The 19,676-nt window shown below is 45.8% G+C and overlaps 1 protein-coding gene across 1 annotated transcript in view; it reads right to left on the bottom strand.

The window, feature by feature from the left end:
* LOC143982171 (rho GTPase-activating protein 11A-like) overlaps nt 1–7,782 on the bottom strand; it is a 90,273-nt gene extending 82,491 nt beyond the window's left edge. Inside the window, exons 1-3 of the mRNA XM_077480660.1 lie at nt 7,649–7,782; nt 7,495–7,571; nt 5,670–5,766 (exon numbers count right to left, since the gene is read on the bottom strand). Of these exons, the coding sequence (XP_077336786.1) occupies nt 5,670–5,766; nt 7,495–7,571; nt 7,649–7,747 (273 nt within the window). The 5' untranslated portion in view covers nt 7,748–7,782. The remainder of the gene's footprint in view (nt 1–5,669; nt 5,767–7,494; nt 7,572–7,648) is intronic.
* Nucleotides 7,783–19,676: the final 11,894 nt, after the last annotated feature.

Raw genomic sequence — 19,676 nt, forward strand, 5'->3', positions numbered from 1 at the left:
AAGGATTTTCCTGTAAACGTTCATCTAGGTACACACTTAAGGCAGCTATCTGTACCTTAATGGTACTTAGGGTTAAACCCTTGTTTACACCTTCCTGTAAAAACTGTAGAATATTAGCCGTGTTTATGTCACGGCTATTCAACCAGCTATTAAATTTTTGCCAGACTTTTTTGTAAATAGCCCTCGTGACTGGTTTGCGACTCTGTAGTAAGGTCGCAATTACCTCATCTGTCAGGCCCTTACTCTTTAAGATTTCCTCCTCAGTAACCACGCCGAAAGCTTCAGTGTGGCGACCTGTGGATGGTAAAGAGGTCCCTGCGACAGGAGGTCCTGTCTGTAGGGAAGCCTTAGAGGTGGACAATCTGTCAATTGTAGCAACGTTGTGAACCATGGTCTCCTGGGCCAAAACGGTGCTACTAGAATCAAACAGGTTTTTTCCTTGAGGAATCTTGCTAGGACCCTCGGAATGAGATGAAGAGGGGGAAAAGCATACGCCAGACTGAAAGACCATGGAGCTTGCAAGGCATCTACAGCCAGGGGCCGATCTCCTGGGTTTAGCGAGAAAAAATTTGGAACCTTTGCATTGTTTTTGTTCGCAAAAAGGTCTACCTCTGGTTTTCCCCAGTGATTTGTTATGAGATTGAATGCCTCTGGGTGTAAGGACCATTCTTGGTTCGAAATCTTTTGTCGACTCAAGAAGTCCGCCGTGTTGTTCAGCTCCCCTTTCAGGTGGACTGCAGAAATGGATTCCAGATTGGCTTCTGCCCACTGGAAAATGCGTCTGGCTACTACCATCAAACGAGGACTTTTGGTACCTCCCTGTTTGTTTATGTATGCTACAGCCGTCATATTGTCTGAACGGACTTGTAGATGGTGACCCTGTATTGTGGGGTGAAAGGCTAAGACCGCTCTCAGGATTGCTGTTAGCTCTTTCCAGTTGGAAGAGAAACATTTCTCTTCCGGGGTCCACTTGTCCTGGACCCAGCTTGAGCCGAGGTGGGCTCCCCAGCCCCAACTGCTCGCATCTGTTGTCAGTGTTGAAGTGATAGGAAGGACCCAATGAACCCCTTTGTTCAGGTTCTCCCTGTCCTTCCACCACCAGAGGGAGCGTTTTATCCTTGAGGGGATCAAAACTTCCTCCTCCAGATCTCTGCCCCTTAATTGTTCTAGCAGAAACCCCTGAAGGTCTCTTTGGTGGAACCTGGCCCATTGTACGGCTGGAATGGCTGCTGTCATAAGACCTAAGACCGACATTACTTCCCTCACTGTACATTTGGGGCTGCATTGAAGAAAAGATATTCTCTGCCACAGATTCAAAATCTTTTCTTCCGGCAGTATAATTTTTTGATCTACTGACTTGATCCAGTAACCCAGGTACAGAATCTCCTGTGTTGGGGTTGTCTTGGATTTCTCCTGGCTGACAATCCACCCTAACCGACTCAGGCTGAGTTGAGTCAACTCCAGATCCTGAGAAAGACGACTCTCCGAGCGTGCTGTTAGGAGTAGATCGTCTAGGTAGGGAATAATTGAGACTGACTGAAGCCTCAGTGGAACTAAAGCCTCTCCGAGAACCTTGGTAAAGATTCTTGGGGAGGATGACAGACCGAAGGGAAGCGCTCGGCACTGAAAGTGGTAAACCCTTGTGTCTATCTGTACTGCCATTCGAAGGAATTTCTGGCATTCCTCCTTTATTGGAATATGCAGATAAGCATCCCTTAAATCCAGGGTAGCCATAAACATCTCTTTCTGCAGGAGATTCTTTATGGAGTAAATGGACTCCATCCGAAATCTCTTGTAACGGATGGAGCGATTCAATGGTCGGAGATTCATAATTAATCTGAATCTTCCTGACGGCTTTTTTACTACAAAAATGTGAGAGTAAAAACCGTCTCCTTGTTCCTGTATAGGGACTGGTGTCAATACTTCTTGATCCACCATCTCCCCTATCAGTAAGGGTAAGGCCCTGGCCTTTTCTGAGTGACTTGGAAGTTTTGTCACTACAAACTTTGAAGGAGGGCGGCTGTGAAACTCCAGCGCATGACCCCTTTTTATTATGTTTAAGACAAATTCGTTTGAAGTCGTCTCTTCCCATTGTGGAAGGAATTGGCTTAATCTGCCTCCCACAGGGACCCTGGCATCACTGGGGTTTGGGATCCTGATTGGGGCGGCTAAACAGTATGCCCCCTTTTCCTTTCCCTTTATGCCCCGACCAATGTTTTTTGGGGATTGAACTCTTCTCTGGTTTAGAGGGTTCTTTAAAGGGACGAAAAATTTTTCTTTGAAAATTTTTCTTTTTTGCGGGAAAGGTTTTCTTTTTATCCGCCGTCCTTTCTAAGGCGGAGTCCAATTCAGGCCCGAAGACTAAGTCTCCTGTAAAAGGGACGCTGCACAGGCGGGTCTTAGACGCCGTGTCTCCCCCCCAGGTTTTCATCCATACTGACCTCCTTGCTGCCACTGAAAGTGCTGCTGACTTAGCCGCAAATTTTACGGAGTCCGTGGAGGCGTCAGAGATGAAACTGGTGGCCTTAAAAAGCATAGGGAAGGATTTCAGAAGCTCCCCCCTAGGAGTGCCTGCTTTTAAATGTTCTTGAAGTTGCGACAACCAGAACTCCAGGTTTCTAGCTACACAAGAAGTGGCTAGAGCTGGTTTTAAGCCTGCCATAGAGGCATCCCAGGCCCTCTTTAAGACAATGTCAGTTCTCCTGTCCATTGGATCTTTCAGGTGACCCATATCTTCAAAAGCCAGATCAGCCTGTTTTGAGATTTTGGACAAAGGGGCGTCTAGTTTAGGATTTTTATTCCAGACCGCCTCTGGGCTCTCATCAAAAGGGAACCTTCTCTTAAGGGATTTAGGAAAGAAAACCTTTTTATCTGGTTCAGACCACTCCTTAAGGACAAGGTCAGAAAGCACCTTATGTATAGGAAAAACCCTTGCTTTCTTTTTCCCCAGAGCCTCATACATTTGATCATGTCTAGATAACTGAGTTTCTTCCTCCTCAATTTCCAGCGTATCATAGATAGCCCCCATTAGCTCATCTACTTCCTCAAGAGACAATCTATACTTTGAGGCTTTGGATGTTACTTGATCCTCTTCCTGACCCGAGTCAGTGTCAGAGGAATCGGGGCTAATCAACGTGGGGCTGGGCTCCCTGATCATACGGGGCTCCCCTGAGCTGGGTGTTGTAAGGCATGGTGAGGAAGAGATTATAGTTGCTTTACTCGTGGAGGCAGCTGCAGCTGATCCCACGTCAGTGATTAACTCCCGGAGGGACTTAAAGGTCGACGCCATTTCCTCTTTAAAAGAGCCCAAAAACTTTGCTAAAGGGGAATCTGCCTCAGATTTAAGCAAGCTTGCAATGCATTGCTTGCATAGGGCTTTGTTAGAGCCAGAGGACAACCTATTCCCACAATTAGGACACTTTTTGCGGCCTGTCTTGTCTTCCCTTGGGATATCTTTAGCCTGAAATAAGAAGACAAAGGATTTCTTAGCGTCAGCCCCATGTCCCTCCTTCAATCACCAAGTGCAAACAATCTCACTGTGAGTAAACCGCCACCGTGGGGCACTACAGGACCCAGCCTACAAACACCACCACTCCACCAGAGTAATAGCATGCCCAGCAGCCTACCTGGGATTGGCTGGTGCCTGTCTCCGCCGGAGTATCCTGGGGAATAGCCTCCATGGTCCCCCTCTGATGCTCCCGATCCCGCCGCTAGTCCGGTATTGCTGGACGCTGGTCGGGCTTCACAGGCACAGCGCTGGCTCTCCCTCTCCTCCTTGTACCTTTAGAGACCCGGAACCGGAAGTCTCGGCACGCAGTGATGACGCGGTTCCGCCGGAAGTGACGCTCGGCGTCTCCGACCCCACCGCAACAAGGAGCTGAGATGGAGGTTCCACTCACCGCTCCTGGGGGAAACCAGCGCCATTCTGCCCCTGGCCACCTCGGCACTGGAAGGAGGAGGGTAACGGGTCTGCTCCGAATCAGCTGGACGGTACCCGAGCCGTTTAAAAAAGGTATGGACCCAAAACTGCAGCCAAGGAATAGGACCCGGTCCCTCATGGCTACAGGTTCTCAGGCAGCCCCTGAGAGGGGCCTTCAGGTTCCTGGCAACATGTTCCTCCGACGGAGGAAACACAAATGACTGACCAGGGACCTGAGGGACCGCCTTTTGAACTGTGGCAATGTGTTTCCTGGGTCGATGGGAGGAGCTCCATCTCTCAAGGGCTGTCCTGGAAGAACACTTGGGAAACATTGATAATTTTATTTTAAATTGGATGTTCTACTGGAAAAACAGAGGCCTATAGATTTGCCGATGCATGTGGCTTTTTCTACAGCAAGTTAATGCTAATTATTATTATTTTTTTTAATTTCTATTCAAGTATGTATTCGCAACTCAAAAAAAGTCTCTTCTCTAGCTCTCAGCCTCCTCCAATTTTTTTGCTGCGATTTGATTGTTAGAGGATGACAACATTCATTCTCCATGGTCCCATGATATATAGGAACGTTGTCACCCTCTTGCTTTTCTTCATTTTTTTTCTTTTATGCCATCTGTTTTATCCTGTACCGTAGCCAAAACAAGAAGTGAAAGGAAATCCCTTCAAAGTAAGGGAATACCTGGTTGTCACCAGAACTAGTGTCCCCATTGGAAGTTTGCACCTCTATTCTTGTTTTAGGAACATCTGAATATATGAGATTACTTTGCTAACAGGGCTCAGAAAGGGTTGCCAACCTCCCACGACATTTTTTTTACTGACAAAACATGAAAAATTTACTGACAGTGCATATATTTTTTTTACTGACAACCTGAAAAAAATGACAGAACTCCTATTGAAAACTAATACAGACAATCTATATTTAAACAGTGTAAACGTGATATGGAAACACTGATAACAGCCATAACAAGTAATTTGCCTGGTTTACACTTAAAATGTCAAAACACAGCACAACAAATCAGACCCTGATCGTTACAGGTATAAACATCACTGATTTTTTCCAAACTGTCTGTAAATTTACTGAAGGTTGCCAACCCTGGACACAGACGGCAATAAAAACCTGACAGGTGTTCTAATCCCTCTACCCAGCTAAATAAAATTAAATAAATAGCCTTTGGTTATACTATAAGTAGCTTCAGCAGCCCTCCTTTTAAAAAGACTGAAATTACTGTATACTGTCCTTTAAAGTGGTTGTAAACCCTTACAGACCACTTTGACCTACAGGTAAGCCTAGATTAAGGCTTACCTGTAGGTCCAAGAAATATCTCCTAAACCTATACGTTTTAGGAGATATTTACAAAAAGACAGCCACCGCTGTCTACGGCACGCAGGGCAGGCCGCAGCAATATACAGCGAGTGTCGGCTCCCGTGCGCATGCGCGGGAGTGACATCATCGCTGCTCCGGCGAATCACAGCGCCGGAGCATCGAGACCCGGAAGTCACTCCGGAATCCATGGCAGCGGCAGACATGAAGACGGAGGACCGCTTCGTGGGCTTCGTTCTCAGGTAAGTTATTCATAATGAGCTAGTATGCTATGCATACTAGCTCATTATGCCTTTTCCTTGCAGGTTGATTTTTTTTTTCCTTCCAGATGGGTTTACAACCACTTTAAGCTTAAAAACAGGAATGTTAGAAATTTAAAATGGCTAAAAAAAAAAATTAAAAAAGTCCAGATACCTTGAGATTTTTGATCCTATTTACTGATCCAGACTTCCGAAAGAGACCTTCGGTGGAGAGATGGCAGCTCAAGAACCGGCAGATGTCAACCACGAGCCTGGTTAGGGGCAGATTATTACATCATACACCGTAAATAGCAGGAAACCACAATCAGGAAAATGTGTGTTTTAGATTGTGTGCAACCCTGAAAACTAGGAGGCATCTATAGATTATGCCATTGCTCTCTTAATGAAGACTTCAATATCACTAGCAAATCATCAGATGCACCATATGGCCAAAGTATAGCTCCCGTTCCAAAGTTTTGAGTTCAGGTACACAAATCCAGGCCCATAAAAGACATTGACAAGTTTGGTGCGGAGTAACTCAAGTGGCCTGTACAGAGCACTAGTGTGTGGTGGTAGATCAAGGACTGAAGGATCCTCGAGAAGCTGATCAGTGGTCTCTGGTATAGCTCAGAAATTATATATATATATAAAATTCAGAAACAAAAATGCTTCCACAAAAAGAGGACAAGAGGTCAAAATGGACTTACAACTGTTGAGGCTATGGTCACCGAGTAAGGGGGGGGGGGGGGACATGCAGCCTTCCTAGTGCGCTGGTGGAGGAAAATCTCTCCATGCTTGGGGGGGGGGGGGGGCAGTGTAGTAACTATGCATGCCTCAATCATTAACATCCTGGGTGCTCTGTGGGGTTCTCGGCTGGGTGAATCAATAGGTAAGAGTCAGTGGGAAAAAAAAAAAAAAAAAAAAAAAAAACACACCTCATTGGTAGTGTTCAATTGGCACCCGATTTGGTTATTTAAAATGTAAGTCGTGAGTCTACAAGTATCAGCTGGTGGTGTGCGCAACTTGGGAAATATTCTTTACCAACCACTAATTGGAGTGTAGATTTTGTGGCAATGATGTCATCTAGGTAGCTCACATGTGAGATGACATCATTGCCACAAACTCTACACTCCACCTAGTGGCGGATAAAGAATATTTCCCAAGTGGATCACACCACCAGCTGATACTAGAGGACTCCTGCCTATCCTTTGAATAACCATATTGAGCGCCTTTGCCAATTGAATGTACAGAGCCCTGACCTCAACCCTTATGAATACCTTTGGAATGAGCGATGGCTGAGAGCCAGGTCCTCTCGTCCAACAGTATGGAACATCACAAATGCTCTTTTAGTTTTATTGCCACAAATTCACATCTCTAAATTCTTGTAAAAAGATTTCACAACCTCATGGATAAAGGCCAAATCTACATAAATGCTCAGTTTTGGAATGGGATGTTCAACAAGCTCATATAGGTTTGATGGTCAGAGGTCCTCTAACGTTTGTTTGGCAGCAAGAAAAATCATAAATATTTCACATATTGACGCTGGTGCTAGCAAGGGAAATGAATACAGCATTGGGAAAACATTACAGTATGAGGAAATTCTATAACGTACTATCAATTTCCTAAGCAAAAAAAAAAAAAAATTGTCTAATTTTTATGGATGGTTGGATGCCGAGGAGTAGTTTTTACCCTAATAACAGGCTTTAAAATAAATAAGTCGCTAAAGTAGTGGTCTCGGCCCAAACATTTTACCCAAATTATCAAGAAGTGGCACAATAGGAGATGTGGTTTTGACTGTTGGAAAAATGGTACCCCAATAACCGGGACTCTATTGGCGTGAATCCAGTCTTAGCAGTTTAATATAAAAAATGTTTGAATTGGAAGAAGCGAGCGTGTCAACAACATATTGATGTTTGTTTTATAATCGATATTTGATCTTTTGACATCACAGTCAGAATAATTAATTTACTGTGGGACCTGTATAAAAAGTAAACACTCACTGTGGGACCTCCCCCTCTGCGCTGGGCGGAAGTGACTGAAGGGGAACTCCAAAGAGACCTCCACTGGATGATTTTCTCTGAAAGAATAACAAAAGATCTGATAAGTATGTTATATTGTTTCTGGAACATTTTTCTGTAGAATCATTTTCCTCACCTGGACATCAGGGCTGACCATCTTCTTTGGCATCCGCAATTTAATCCCCAAGGATTTTAAATGCTGGATTATGACAACTGAAGGACCAGTGGCTCTCATGGTTAAAACAGCATGGGCTCCTTAAATCTCAATTCCTAGAATACAAAACTAGCATTCATGTACATTCAAGTATGCTTAGAGTTGCGTGATGTCTATGGCCCCAAACACGCAACCTAAAACTACAATTATATAAACTGTCCGATTAAACCAAAAGGTAGTCAAATTTCTTAATATAGGGAGCCTCAAGTATAGCTCCTGAAAAGTGCCATACATAATATTAAGTGAAAGTAATGCTAAAGAAAAAAAAAAACGGACAGAGACCACGAGACACACTGAAGGGTGACGGCCAGAGACTATGGGCATGCCATGCTACAGAAGATGGTCAGAGAGATGCTATTTAACAGTGGTCTCCAACCTTTCGGACCTCACAGGCCACTAAACTCACAATTGTGAATCCCACCGATTACTAGTATGAATTTTGCATGCCTTATACACACACACACACACACACACACACACACACACAGCTCCGATATTTGGATGGATGGATAGCTCAGGAAAAATGCAAAAATAGAAAACAGAATCTAAAACATTTAAACTATCCAACTGGGGCCAAAGAGCCAAATGTAGCCCCTGGTTTGCACATTGAGCACCAGGGCAACAATATCGAGCAGAACCATTTGAGTTGGAAAGCTGCAGATAATACAAATATATATATATAAAATAAATGGAAAAAAATAAAAAAAAAAAATAAAAAAGGGGGGGGGGGGTCTTAAGAGTCCATTTACACAGGGGCGACTTTGGATCCGACTTGATTTCTCCTCGTCGAGTAACATGATAAAAATCAATGTAAGTGAATGAGAGCAGTCTTAAAGCGAAGGTCCACCCTAAAGTGGACCTTACGCTCATCGGAACCCTCCCCCCCTCCGGCGCCACAATTGGCACCTTTCAGGGGGGAGGGGGGGTGCAGGTACCTGTACAGTACAGGTATCTGCACCCACTTCCGGGATAGCTCTCTGCGGAAAGGGGCGTAGATTACACCCCTTTCCGAAAGTCCCCCACTGCCTGCTGGGAAACACACAGATCCCAGAGGCAGCGGGTCCATCCTTATTGCGCAGCGTGACTCGCGCATGCGCAGTAGGGAACCGGGAAATGAAGCCGAAAGGCTCCACTTCCTGATTCCCATACCCAAGATGGCAGCAGCAGCACCCGAGAGACGATCGAGAGATCGGCTTCGGGTGCCGACATAGCGGGCGCGCTGGACAGGTAAGTGTCACTATTTTAAAAGTCAGCAGCTGCAGTATTTGTAGCTGCTGGCTTTTAAAAAAAAAAAAAATGCGGACTCCCGCTTTAATGCACACTACTGAAGTCCCTCCCACTTCAGAAAAGGTTCCTGTACTACTTCAATACGACTTCTAGGCAACTTGTACCCATTGATTTCAATGGAAGTCGCCTCCAAGTTGGATCCCCTGTCTTAACTGAAGCAACTTTCCAGGAAGTAAAAATAGTTTTCTAGGCAAACCCCTCCCTCCCACAGAGCTGATTATTATGTGATTGGCCACTGGCAAAGTCCCCTGTCCTGGAGGCAACTTCAAGTTGTGATTCATATTCAAGTCGTGTCCAAGTTGCCTCCTAAAGTCGCGCTGGGAGTCATGTTGCCCGTGTGAATGGACTCTAAACCTCATGCACATTGGGTATCAAAAAATACATTTAAAGTTGTTTAACATTTTTTTTTCGGCTTCTAAATGCCCATGCACACATAAGCGCTTACAGGCATTTAGAGACAGGAGTGTTTACAAGCAAAAAAAAAAATTAAAAAATTAAAAATCCAAGGCCAGCACGTTCTACCGGAAAAAAATAAAAATAAAAACGCTTGACATACCTAAACGCGTGTAAATGCGGAGCAAGGCATCCAGGGGAGGGGAAAAAAAATGAAAAATAAAAAAAACACACACACACACACACACACACACACACACACACACACACACACACACACTCACTCCAGTGTACATCAGGACTTATAAATCAAAGTTCTAATGGATAATATATATAGGTCAAGCTGTACACCAGTAGAAATAGATCCTTCAAAATTCTAAACATGGCTCCTGAATATTCAGGGATATTTTGGTGCTAAACTACAATACTTTCCATTTTAACATTTGTTTTTTTTACTGGTTTATCAAATGTTTCATATTAACCTTGGGTGTCAAATTTAAATTTTAGAACATTAACACAATGAAACAATAATTCACATAAAACAGTTCACTTTCATTCGTGCAATATAAAAGGGTAAAAACTCTCTTTAAATAAAACATATATTAATGAATAGTGCCATTTACTGGAAACTTAGATCTGATGCCTCCTTTGCATTGACCTTTGCAATCATACACTCACAACATGCTAATAAAATGTTAAACATGTTTGCAGCTACTAAGATTCAAGCATCAAAGAATCAAAAACAAAACAAGCATCTTACAAATAAATATATCACAGGTTTTTGTCCATTTAAACATCCATAGGTAGAAAGAATAGTTTTCCACTCTTCAAAGCCAGCAAACACTCACCTAAAACCTTTCCCAAAATTGCTGCAAGTGCAATGCATGCTGGGGCAGGTTCCTACACCTTCTCAAAGTAGTGGGGAAAAGCTGGTCTGGATTGATGGCTGCAGACAGTAGAGCGCATGGTACATGCCAGGGTTCCTCTACTCTGATTATAGGGTGTTTTTGTATCAGCTAATATACAGTGGGGAAAATAAATATTTGATCCCCTGCAGATTTTGTAAATTTGCCCACTTACAAAGAAATTAAGGGTCTATAATGTTTATCATAGGTGTAATTTAAATGATAGAGACAGAATATCAACCAAAACATCCAGAGAAAACACATGATACAAATGTTATAAATTGAGTTGCAATTCAGTGAGTAAAATAAGTATTTGATTCCCCCAAGCAAAACATGACTTAGTACTTGGTGGAGAAACCCTTGTTGGCAAGCACAGAGGTAAGACGTTTCTTGTAGTTAGTGACCAGCACACATCTCAGGAGGGATTTGGTCCACTCTTCTTTACAGATCTTACAGATTTTCTCAAAATCCTTATGGTTTCTTGTCTGTCGCTTGGCAACTCAAAGTTTCAGCTCCCTCCATACATTTTTTATGGGATTAAGGTCTGGAGTAAGGATGAGCTCTGGCGTGTTCGCACATCCCACGTGCAGAGCCCACCAAGAAGTTGGCACTGCGCTGCGCTGATCACAGGCAGTGAGATGGTTCCTGATGCGCGGCTGCAGAGATCGGGAAATGTCTCACTGCCTGTGATTAGCGCAGCGCAGTGCTGATTTCCTGGCGGGCTCTGCACGTTGTGAGTGCGAATATTCTGGAGTCCATCCTTAGTCTGGAGACTGGCCAGGCTGCTCCATGACCTTAATGTGCTTCTTCTTGAGCCACTTCTTTGTTACCTTGGCAGTATGTTTTGGGTTATTGTCAGGAAGACCCATCCATGACCCATCTTCAGTGTTCTGGCCGAGGGAAGAAGGTTCTCATCCAAGATCTTACAATACATTGCCCCATCCATTGGCCCCTCAATGTGGCAAGTAACGTCGGTCCATACCTTTAGCAGAGAAACAGCCCCAAAACATAATGTTTCCACCTCCGTGCTTGACTATAGGGATGGTGTTGTTAGGGTCATAGTCAGCATTTTTCTTCCTACAAACATGGCAAGTCCCCCTTATCTAGAAGGCACATGTACAATAATGCCAATCTACATCTAACTGATTCAGAGAAGGATTGGGAGAAAGTGCTGTGGTCAGATGAGACAAAAATTTAGCTGTTTGGCATTAATTTGACTCGCCATGTTTGGAGGAAGTAAAATGATATGACTATGACCCTGAGAACATCATCATGATGGAAACATGATGCTTTGAGGCTGTTTCTCTGTTAAAGGTGCAGGCAGACTTTGCCGCATTGAGGGGCCAATGGATAGGACCATGTATTGTAAAATCTTGGGTGAGAAGCTTCTTCCCTAAGCCAGAACACTGAAGATGGGTTGTGGATGGGCCTTCCAGCATGGCAATGACCCAAAACATACCACCAAGGCAACAAAGGAGTGGCCCAAGAAGAAGCACATTAAGTTCGGGGAGTGGACTAGCCAGTCTCCAGACCTTAATCCTATATAAGATTTATGGAGGGAGCTGGAACTTCAAGTTGCCAAGAGACAGCCAAGAAACCTTAAGGATATAGAGAGAATCTGTAAAAAAGAGTGGACCCAAAATCCCTCCTGAGATGTGTGCACCCCTAGTCACCAATAGTGATGGACGAACTTCCGACGGGACGTTTCGCGAATGCGAACCGTGAACGCGGCCAAAAGTTTGCGAACCGCAAAGTTTGCGGCGGACCTCATTGACTTTAATGGCAGGCGAACCTTAAAAACCTCCAGGTCATATTTTCAGCCACAAAATACTTACTAACTGTGCACACATAGTCCCACAACATGGACACTGACATAACAAAAGTATTAAGTGAATCTGGGATCGACAATGACAAGCATTCTTTTTTTATCTGTGAAATTTTGACAATTCAGGAGCGCATGAAGGCCATGGAGGAGAGGCAAGGTCAGGGCAGGCTATGAAGGGGGTGCAGGAGATGATCAGTGCCGCAGTCAGGGCAGCGCAGTCCTGTGCCAGTGTCCCAGTGTGCCAACCTGTGCTTGAGCCCCTCCCTCTGCCCGGCCCTTACCCCCACCTATGCAGGGCTCCGGAGGTGCCAGTCCAGTGCTGATCCTCAGCCATGGTGCTGGCACTGCCTGCTGATTGGCTTCTCCGCTGCTATCTCCCTCACTGTCTGAAACCAGCACCATCATAGAGACTGAGCACTGACACTAGCACCGTGATAGAGAGCACTGACACCAGCACCGTGATAGAGAGCACTGACACCAGCACCGTGATAGAGAGCACTGACACCAGCACCGAGATAGAGAGCACTGACACCAGCACCGAGATAGAGAGAACTGACACCAGCACCGAGATAGAGAGCACTGACACCAGCACCGTAATAGAAATCACTGACACCAGCACCGTGATAGAGAGCACTGACACCAGCACCATGATAGAGAGCAATTGACACCAGCACCAAGATAGAGAGCACTGACAGCAGCACTGATACCAGTAACTCGCTGCGGGACCCAAAAATATGACACCGCTCAACCTCTTCAAACAGAAAGGTACGGGCATATAGTACGGTGTGCTTTTTTTGTACAAGGATGTGAGCCAAAGGTAGAAAAAAGGTCTGTGTGTTCGATTAAATAAATTGTTTATAGAGTTATGCATATACATGGTCTACTGGTCACATGTGTTGAATTCCTCCGATATCCATGCCTCATTAATTTTTATAAATGTGAGGTAGTCAACACTGTCGTGAGGTAGGCGAGTGCACTTATCGGTCACGATCCCCCCTGCTGCACTGAACGTCCTTTCGGACAGGACACTGGACGAAGGGCAAGCCAACAGTTCCATTGCAAATTGGGAAAGCTCTGGCCAGAGGTCAAGCCTGCCCACCCAGTTGTCCAGGGGTTCATCACTTCTCAGAGCGTCCACATCGGCCGTTAACCCGATGTAGTCGGACACCTGTCAGTCTAGGCGTTCCCTGATGCTGGATCCAGATGAGACCTGTCAATGGGTCGGCTGAAAGAATGACCTCATATCAGAAGTCACCAACACATCTTCAAACCGCCCTCTTCTTGCAGGTGCTGTTGGATTGGTACCCGCAACTCTTTCTCTGGGAGTGGGAATTCCTCCTCTGCCAGCGCACGCGAAGCAAGGCCTGTAAGTGCTCCATTCACCCACCATCCACGCACAACAACAGGGATCCCAGAAAGGTTTAAAGCATGCTTTTCTTGCTCCTCCTCATCCGCCCGGCACCAACTTCCTCTGACTCCTCTTCAGTCTCCTGTTGTTGACTTGTCTAAGATAGAGTAGCCCCCCTGGGAATTCATCCAGCATTGTGACTTCCTCATCTTCCTGCTCCTGCGCAGCTTGATCATTGACACGACGCAATGCACGCTCGATAAAGAAGGCATAAGGTACAATGTCACTGATGGCGCCATGGCTGCGACTGACCAGTTTGTGGATCTCATCAAATGGCTGCAGAAGTCTGCATGCGTCTCGCATGAGCAGCCACTGGCATGGTGAAAAAAACCAAGCTCCCCAGAACCTGTTCTGCCGCAGAGTTCGTACAGGTAGTCATTAACTGCACGTTTCTGCTGAAGCAGCCTATCAAGCATATAGAAGGTTGAGTTCCATTGCATCGGGCAATCGCAAATAAGACGTCTGACTGGCAGATTGTGATGCCGCTAAATGTCAGCAAGGCGAGCCATGGCCATGTAAGATCTTCTGAAATGGGCCGAGATTTTCCTTGCTTGCCGCAAAATGTCCTGGACCCCAGGGTATTTGACAACGAATCACTGCACGACCAAGTTTAAGACGTGTGCCATGCATGGCACGTGTGTAATTTTGCCCTGTTTCAATGCGCTAAGCAGATTGGCACCGTTGTCACACACCACTTTAACAACTGTCAAATTGAGCGGTGTTAGCCACTGATCTGCCTGTGAACGCAAAGCTGAAAGGAGTGCAGGGCCAGTGTGGCTCTTGGCTTCCAGGCACAACAGACGCAGCGCAGCATGGCAACGTCTCACCTGGCATATCTGGGGATCTTGGGCGGTGCAGCGGAAGAGACACTAGAAGCGGAAAAGGAGGAGTCAGCCGAGGAGGAGAAGGATGGAGTAGGAGGAGGAGAACAAGAGGCAGGCCTGCATGCAATCCGTGGCAGTAAAACCAAATCTACACGGGTGCCATGGGTTACATGCTTGACGGCTGTCAGAAGGTTCACCCAGTGGGCAGTAAAAGTTATATACCTTCCCTGCCCATGTTTGCTAGACCACCTGTACTGTGTGCCAGAGATACATTCACTTGCCGCTGAACATGGCCATATAGCTCTGGGATGCCCTTCTGTGAGAAATACTTCCACCAGTTTATATGGCAGTAGTTGGCGGGCTATCAGTTCTGACAAGCCAACCGTCAACCGCTGGACAAGAGGGTTATCCGGCGTCATCATTTTTTTACGCTCGAACATTTGGCCCACAGGAGCCTGCCTTTTTCCAGAAAAACATGGCATGATGGAAGGTGGAGTGGAGAATAATTGTGAGGAGAGAGGAGAAGGAGAAATAGAACATGAGGCTGGACGGTGAGAGCCTGGAGTGTGGCTTTGTGTGTTCCGTTGCTCCCACTGGGCTTGGTGATGGCAGCTCATGTGCCTTCTTAAGGCGGTCGTCCCTAGGTGAGTGTTGGGCTCACTGTGACTTATGCGTTGACTGCAAAGGCTGCAGATGGCAACACTATTGTCAGCAGCGGACGCGTTAAAAAAAGCCCACACTGCGGAGCCATGTGCCGGCGTCCTGGGAGCGCCAGGTGTGACCGTACATGGTTGATGCCTCGCTTCTGATACATTAGCAGTCTGCTTTGTCCCTCCTGTGCAATCTAAGTTCCGCTTGCTTCTCCTCGCTATCTGCTGGTCCATATCTCCCTCTGAACTCCCCTCCTCTTCCGCTCTTGTGGGCACGCACGTGGCATCACTAGACACGTCATCATCGACGTCACCTTCCCCACCACTATAATTAGAGACCTCAGAGTAAGCAGCAACACCGGGGACCAACCTCCTCCTTGGGCTGATCTGGGTACTGTCGTCAGACTGCTGAGTGGTGGTTGTTGCTACCTCCTCTTCCTGATCCAATGCCAAGAGTGGCTGCGCATCGGCAATGTCTTGTGATGGATCGGAAAATAATTCCTGTGACTCAAGCGGAGGGTATGTGGTGGTGGTGGTATTGGTGGTAGTGTCTTTGGGGGTGCGGAAGGGCCTGCCTCTTCCTCTGCCTGTCATTTTTTAAATGACCCTGTGACAAAAGTCTCTAGAGAAGTGCAGTATGTATGTGGAAGAAGGTATATAACACCCCGCTTCAATCTGTCGTTTTTGGGGGCCACTGGTCTATCACACCAGTTATAATACTTTTTTTTAATTGCGTTTGTCACTCTTTGTAGTATCGCTGCAGAACCGCTCAGCAGTCACAATGCTGCACAGTGGAAATGCACTATACTATGCTTTCTATATGTGCAAGTATTTTATACGTGTATTACACCCTTATATACTGCACACCAAATAGTATACCTATACCAGTCCTTAAAAGGACCTTTGTGGACCTAATAGTAGCTAGCTAGTAGCTAGTGATTTGCAGACTGTCCCTGCTCCAAACACCAAACTGTCCCTCAGTCCCTACACTGATAAAAGATAGCTGCAGAATCGGGCAGCAATCAGCTCAGCAGTCAAGTATAATATGTTTTCTATATTTGAAAGAAAGTATATTATACGTGTACAACCCTATATACTGTACACCTATACCAGTCCTTAAAAGGACCTTTGTGGACCTAGTAGCTAGTGATTTGCAGACTGTCCCTGCTCCAAACTGTCCCTCCTTACACTGATAAAAGACAGCTACGGAATCCATCAGCAAGCACTCAGCAGCACAGCAGTCAGCAGTGCACCATAATATACTTGAAAGAAAGTATATTCTAAGTGTATTACAACCCTATATACCAGGGATATGCAATTAGCGGACCTCCAGCTGTTGCAAAACTACAAGTCCCATCATGCCTCTGCCTCTGGGTGCCATGCTTGTGGCTGTCAGAGTCTTGCTATGCCTCATGGGACTTGTAGTTATGCAACAGCTGGAGGTCTGCTAATTGCATATCCCTGCTATATACTGTACACCTATACCAGTCCTTAAAAGGACCTTTGTGGACCTAATAGTAATAGCTAGTGATTAAACTGACTGTCCCTGCTCCACACAGTGTCCTGTCCCTACACTGACAAAAGACAGCTGCAGAATCGGTCAGTAGTGCACTCAGCAATCAGCAGCACAGCAGTGAGCAGCAGTGCACCAGAATATACTTTGTATCTTTGAAAGAAAGTATATTCTAAGTGTACTACACCCTATATACTGTACATCTATTCCAGTCCTTAAAAGGACCTTTGTGGACCTAATAGTAATAGCTAGTGATTAAACGAACTGTCCCTGCTTCACACAGCGTCCTGTCCCTACACTGACAAAAGACAGAATGTAAAATGGCCGCCAGATCAGGTCTATTTATAAGGTAGGGGGTATGTCCAATTGTCCATGTGCTGAAATGTTTTAATTGGCTGTCCTGTACCCCATGATGGATATGTCATGGGTCAAAGTTCTTCACAATGTAAACAAATATGGCCGCCGGTTTGACGAATCGCGAACGAGCAAAATGCGCAGCGAACCGACCACCGGGCGAACCGCAAGGCCATCTCTAGTCACCAACTACAAGAAACATCTGACCTCTGTGCTTGCCAACAAGGGTTTCTCAAATACTTATTTTACTCACTGAGTTGCAACTCAATTTATAACATTTGTTTTATGTGTTTTTTCTGGATTTGTGGCTGATATTACATCTCTATAATTTAAAATACACATGTGGTAAAATTATAGACCTTTCATTTCTTTGTAAGTGGGCAAACTTACAAAATGTGCAGGGGGTCAAACAATTATTTTTCCCCACTGTAAACTGGACCTGGGATTCAAGGGGGGAATTCAGTCCCGGTTCACATAGGTGTGATGCAGGAACACTGCGAGTCCACTGCGGGCTCCCGCATTGCACCTGACTCGCAAGGCAGGTATCAGATCACATGGGTGTGAATACCTATGCTATCCGATTCTGGTGCGGATCAAAAAAAGGTCCTGTGCGATGCAAATTAAGCCATACTATCTGTATGGCTGAAATCGCATCACACAGACATTGTATGTAATTTGCACTGCAGTGCGGTGCCAATCACATGCGATCTCGTACAGCACACCAGTGTGAACCAGGACTAAGGGTGCACTGGGCTTTATATGGCTCCTAAAGGGTAAAGCTGATCATACATGGTAAGATTTCTCTCATTCATCCATATTAAACTGTGTGCACAGAAGAATGTATGCTGTCAGTTTTTGTATGCTGACAGCTGGCATCCACAGCTGTCAGAATACCCAAACAGTGACTGCATCTAATTGGCTGCAGCCACTGTTTGGCCAACAATTTTTCCCTTGGTTCCTTCAACTTTTAGAGTGAAGGATGTTCCGTCCATGCATCAAATTTCAGCTAAAACTCTCTCTGTGTTTGGCCAACTTTATGATCATTCACTTGGCACTGCTGCCATTCATAAAACACTTTGTTTTTTTTTTCCAATGCATACAAGGCATTTTCTGATTGGGTGAGATGGAAATCATGACATCTCTGCTTTTGTTTAATCAGTTTCAATTTATTGAACAAAAATCCAAGGCATTCTATAAATGGCGTCAGTGCTGAGCAAGTGACCCCCTGTGCTCAGTGTACAGAGGGAAATTCGCAGAGGGAAAGAATGCAAGCAAGACCAGGAAGATCACAGTTATCACTGTAGTAATGCTGACTGCCATCATTTATGGGATATTTTCATTCTTAGAACATTTGCCTATTAGGCGTCATTCACTCATCCTGCAAGGTCCAGACAGCAGATTCCTGTTTCAAGAATCAGTGGATTTTTGTGGCTGGAATCAAAGGTGGCTGTGTACAGCTGTGCATGGGAAGCCTGTACAAAGCAATGACAGACATCGCTGCTGTACACTTATATCTGCATATCAGGCATGCACACAGATTGGGGTTTATTTAGGCTCCAGTCTCAATTGTGCGACGTGTCATGCGACTTTGGACCCCAAAGTCCCATGACAAGTAGCACCCATGTTTCTTAATGAGTACTGTTCATATCTGTGCAACTTAAATTCACAGCGACTTTACAGTAGTTTCTGCACTACCTTGGTCCGACTTTAATGCAAACCCTCAAAAGTCAAATGAAAGTCGCATACTATACACGTGACTTGCAGGCAACTTGTGAAAAGAATGCCAGCAATGAAAAAAAATATGAAAAAAACTGCGTGGGGTCCCCCTATCGGGCCTGGTATGGATTTTAAGGGGAACCCCACATCAATTTCTTAAATGGCATTGGGTTCCCCCCAGAATCCATACCAGACCCTTATCCGAGCATGCAGCCAAGCAGGCCAGGAAAGGGAGAGGTGAGCAAGTGCCCCCCCTGAACCATACCAGGCCACATGCCCTCAACATGGGGGGTACTTTGGGGCAGGGGGGACCCAAAGCACCTTGTCCCGTGTTGATGGGGACAAGGGCCTCTTCCGCGCAACCTTGGTCATTGGTTGTGGGGATCTGCGGAAGGGGGTTTATCGGAATTTGGAAGCCCCCTTTAACAAGTCGCATGAAAGTCGCACCTGCATGATATATTGTACAATCAACTTGTGAAAAGAATGCCGGCAATAAAAAAATGAAACAAAATACAGTGTGGGCCCCTCCTATCCATACCACGCCCTTCGGGTCTTGTATGGATTTTCAAGGGAACACTACGCAAAATTTTGTAAAAAAAACAGTGTGGGGTCTCCCCCAAAATCCATGCGCCGTAGACAGCGGTGCGCAGGTGCACTGAGCGCGCCACTGTTAAAGGCGATGTGCCGCGCGTGGCGGCTCCTGTGCGCATGTGCGGGAATGACGTAATCGCAGCTCCATCGAATGACAGCGCCGGAGCAGCGAGACCCACCAAGAAGATGGAGGCTCCGTACACAAGGGGACAGCGGTGACTTCGCTGGCTCCTGTGTCAAGTAAGTGACAAATAATGGACTATTATGCGATGCATAGTAGTCCATTATGCTTTACCTCCTCTTTAACATGCCCTTTTCCTCATGTTGATGGGGACAAAGGCCTCCTCCCCACAACCCTTGCCCAGTGGTTGTGGGGGTCTGTGGGCGGGGGGCTTATCGGAATCTGGAAGCCCCCTTTAACAAGGGGACTCCCAAATCTTGGCCCCCCTATGTGAATGAGTATGGGGTACATAGCATACCTACT

Source organism: Lithobates pipiens, unplaced genomic scaffold (assembly GCF_037356315.1).
Source record: "Lithobates pipiens isolate NorthernLeopardFrog02 unplaced genomic scaffold, aLitPip1_a1.2 Scaffold_1, whole genome shotgun sequence".
NCBI lineage: Eukaryota > Metazoa > Chordata > Amphibia > Anura > Ranidae > Lithobates > Lithobates pipiens.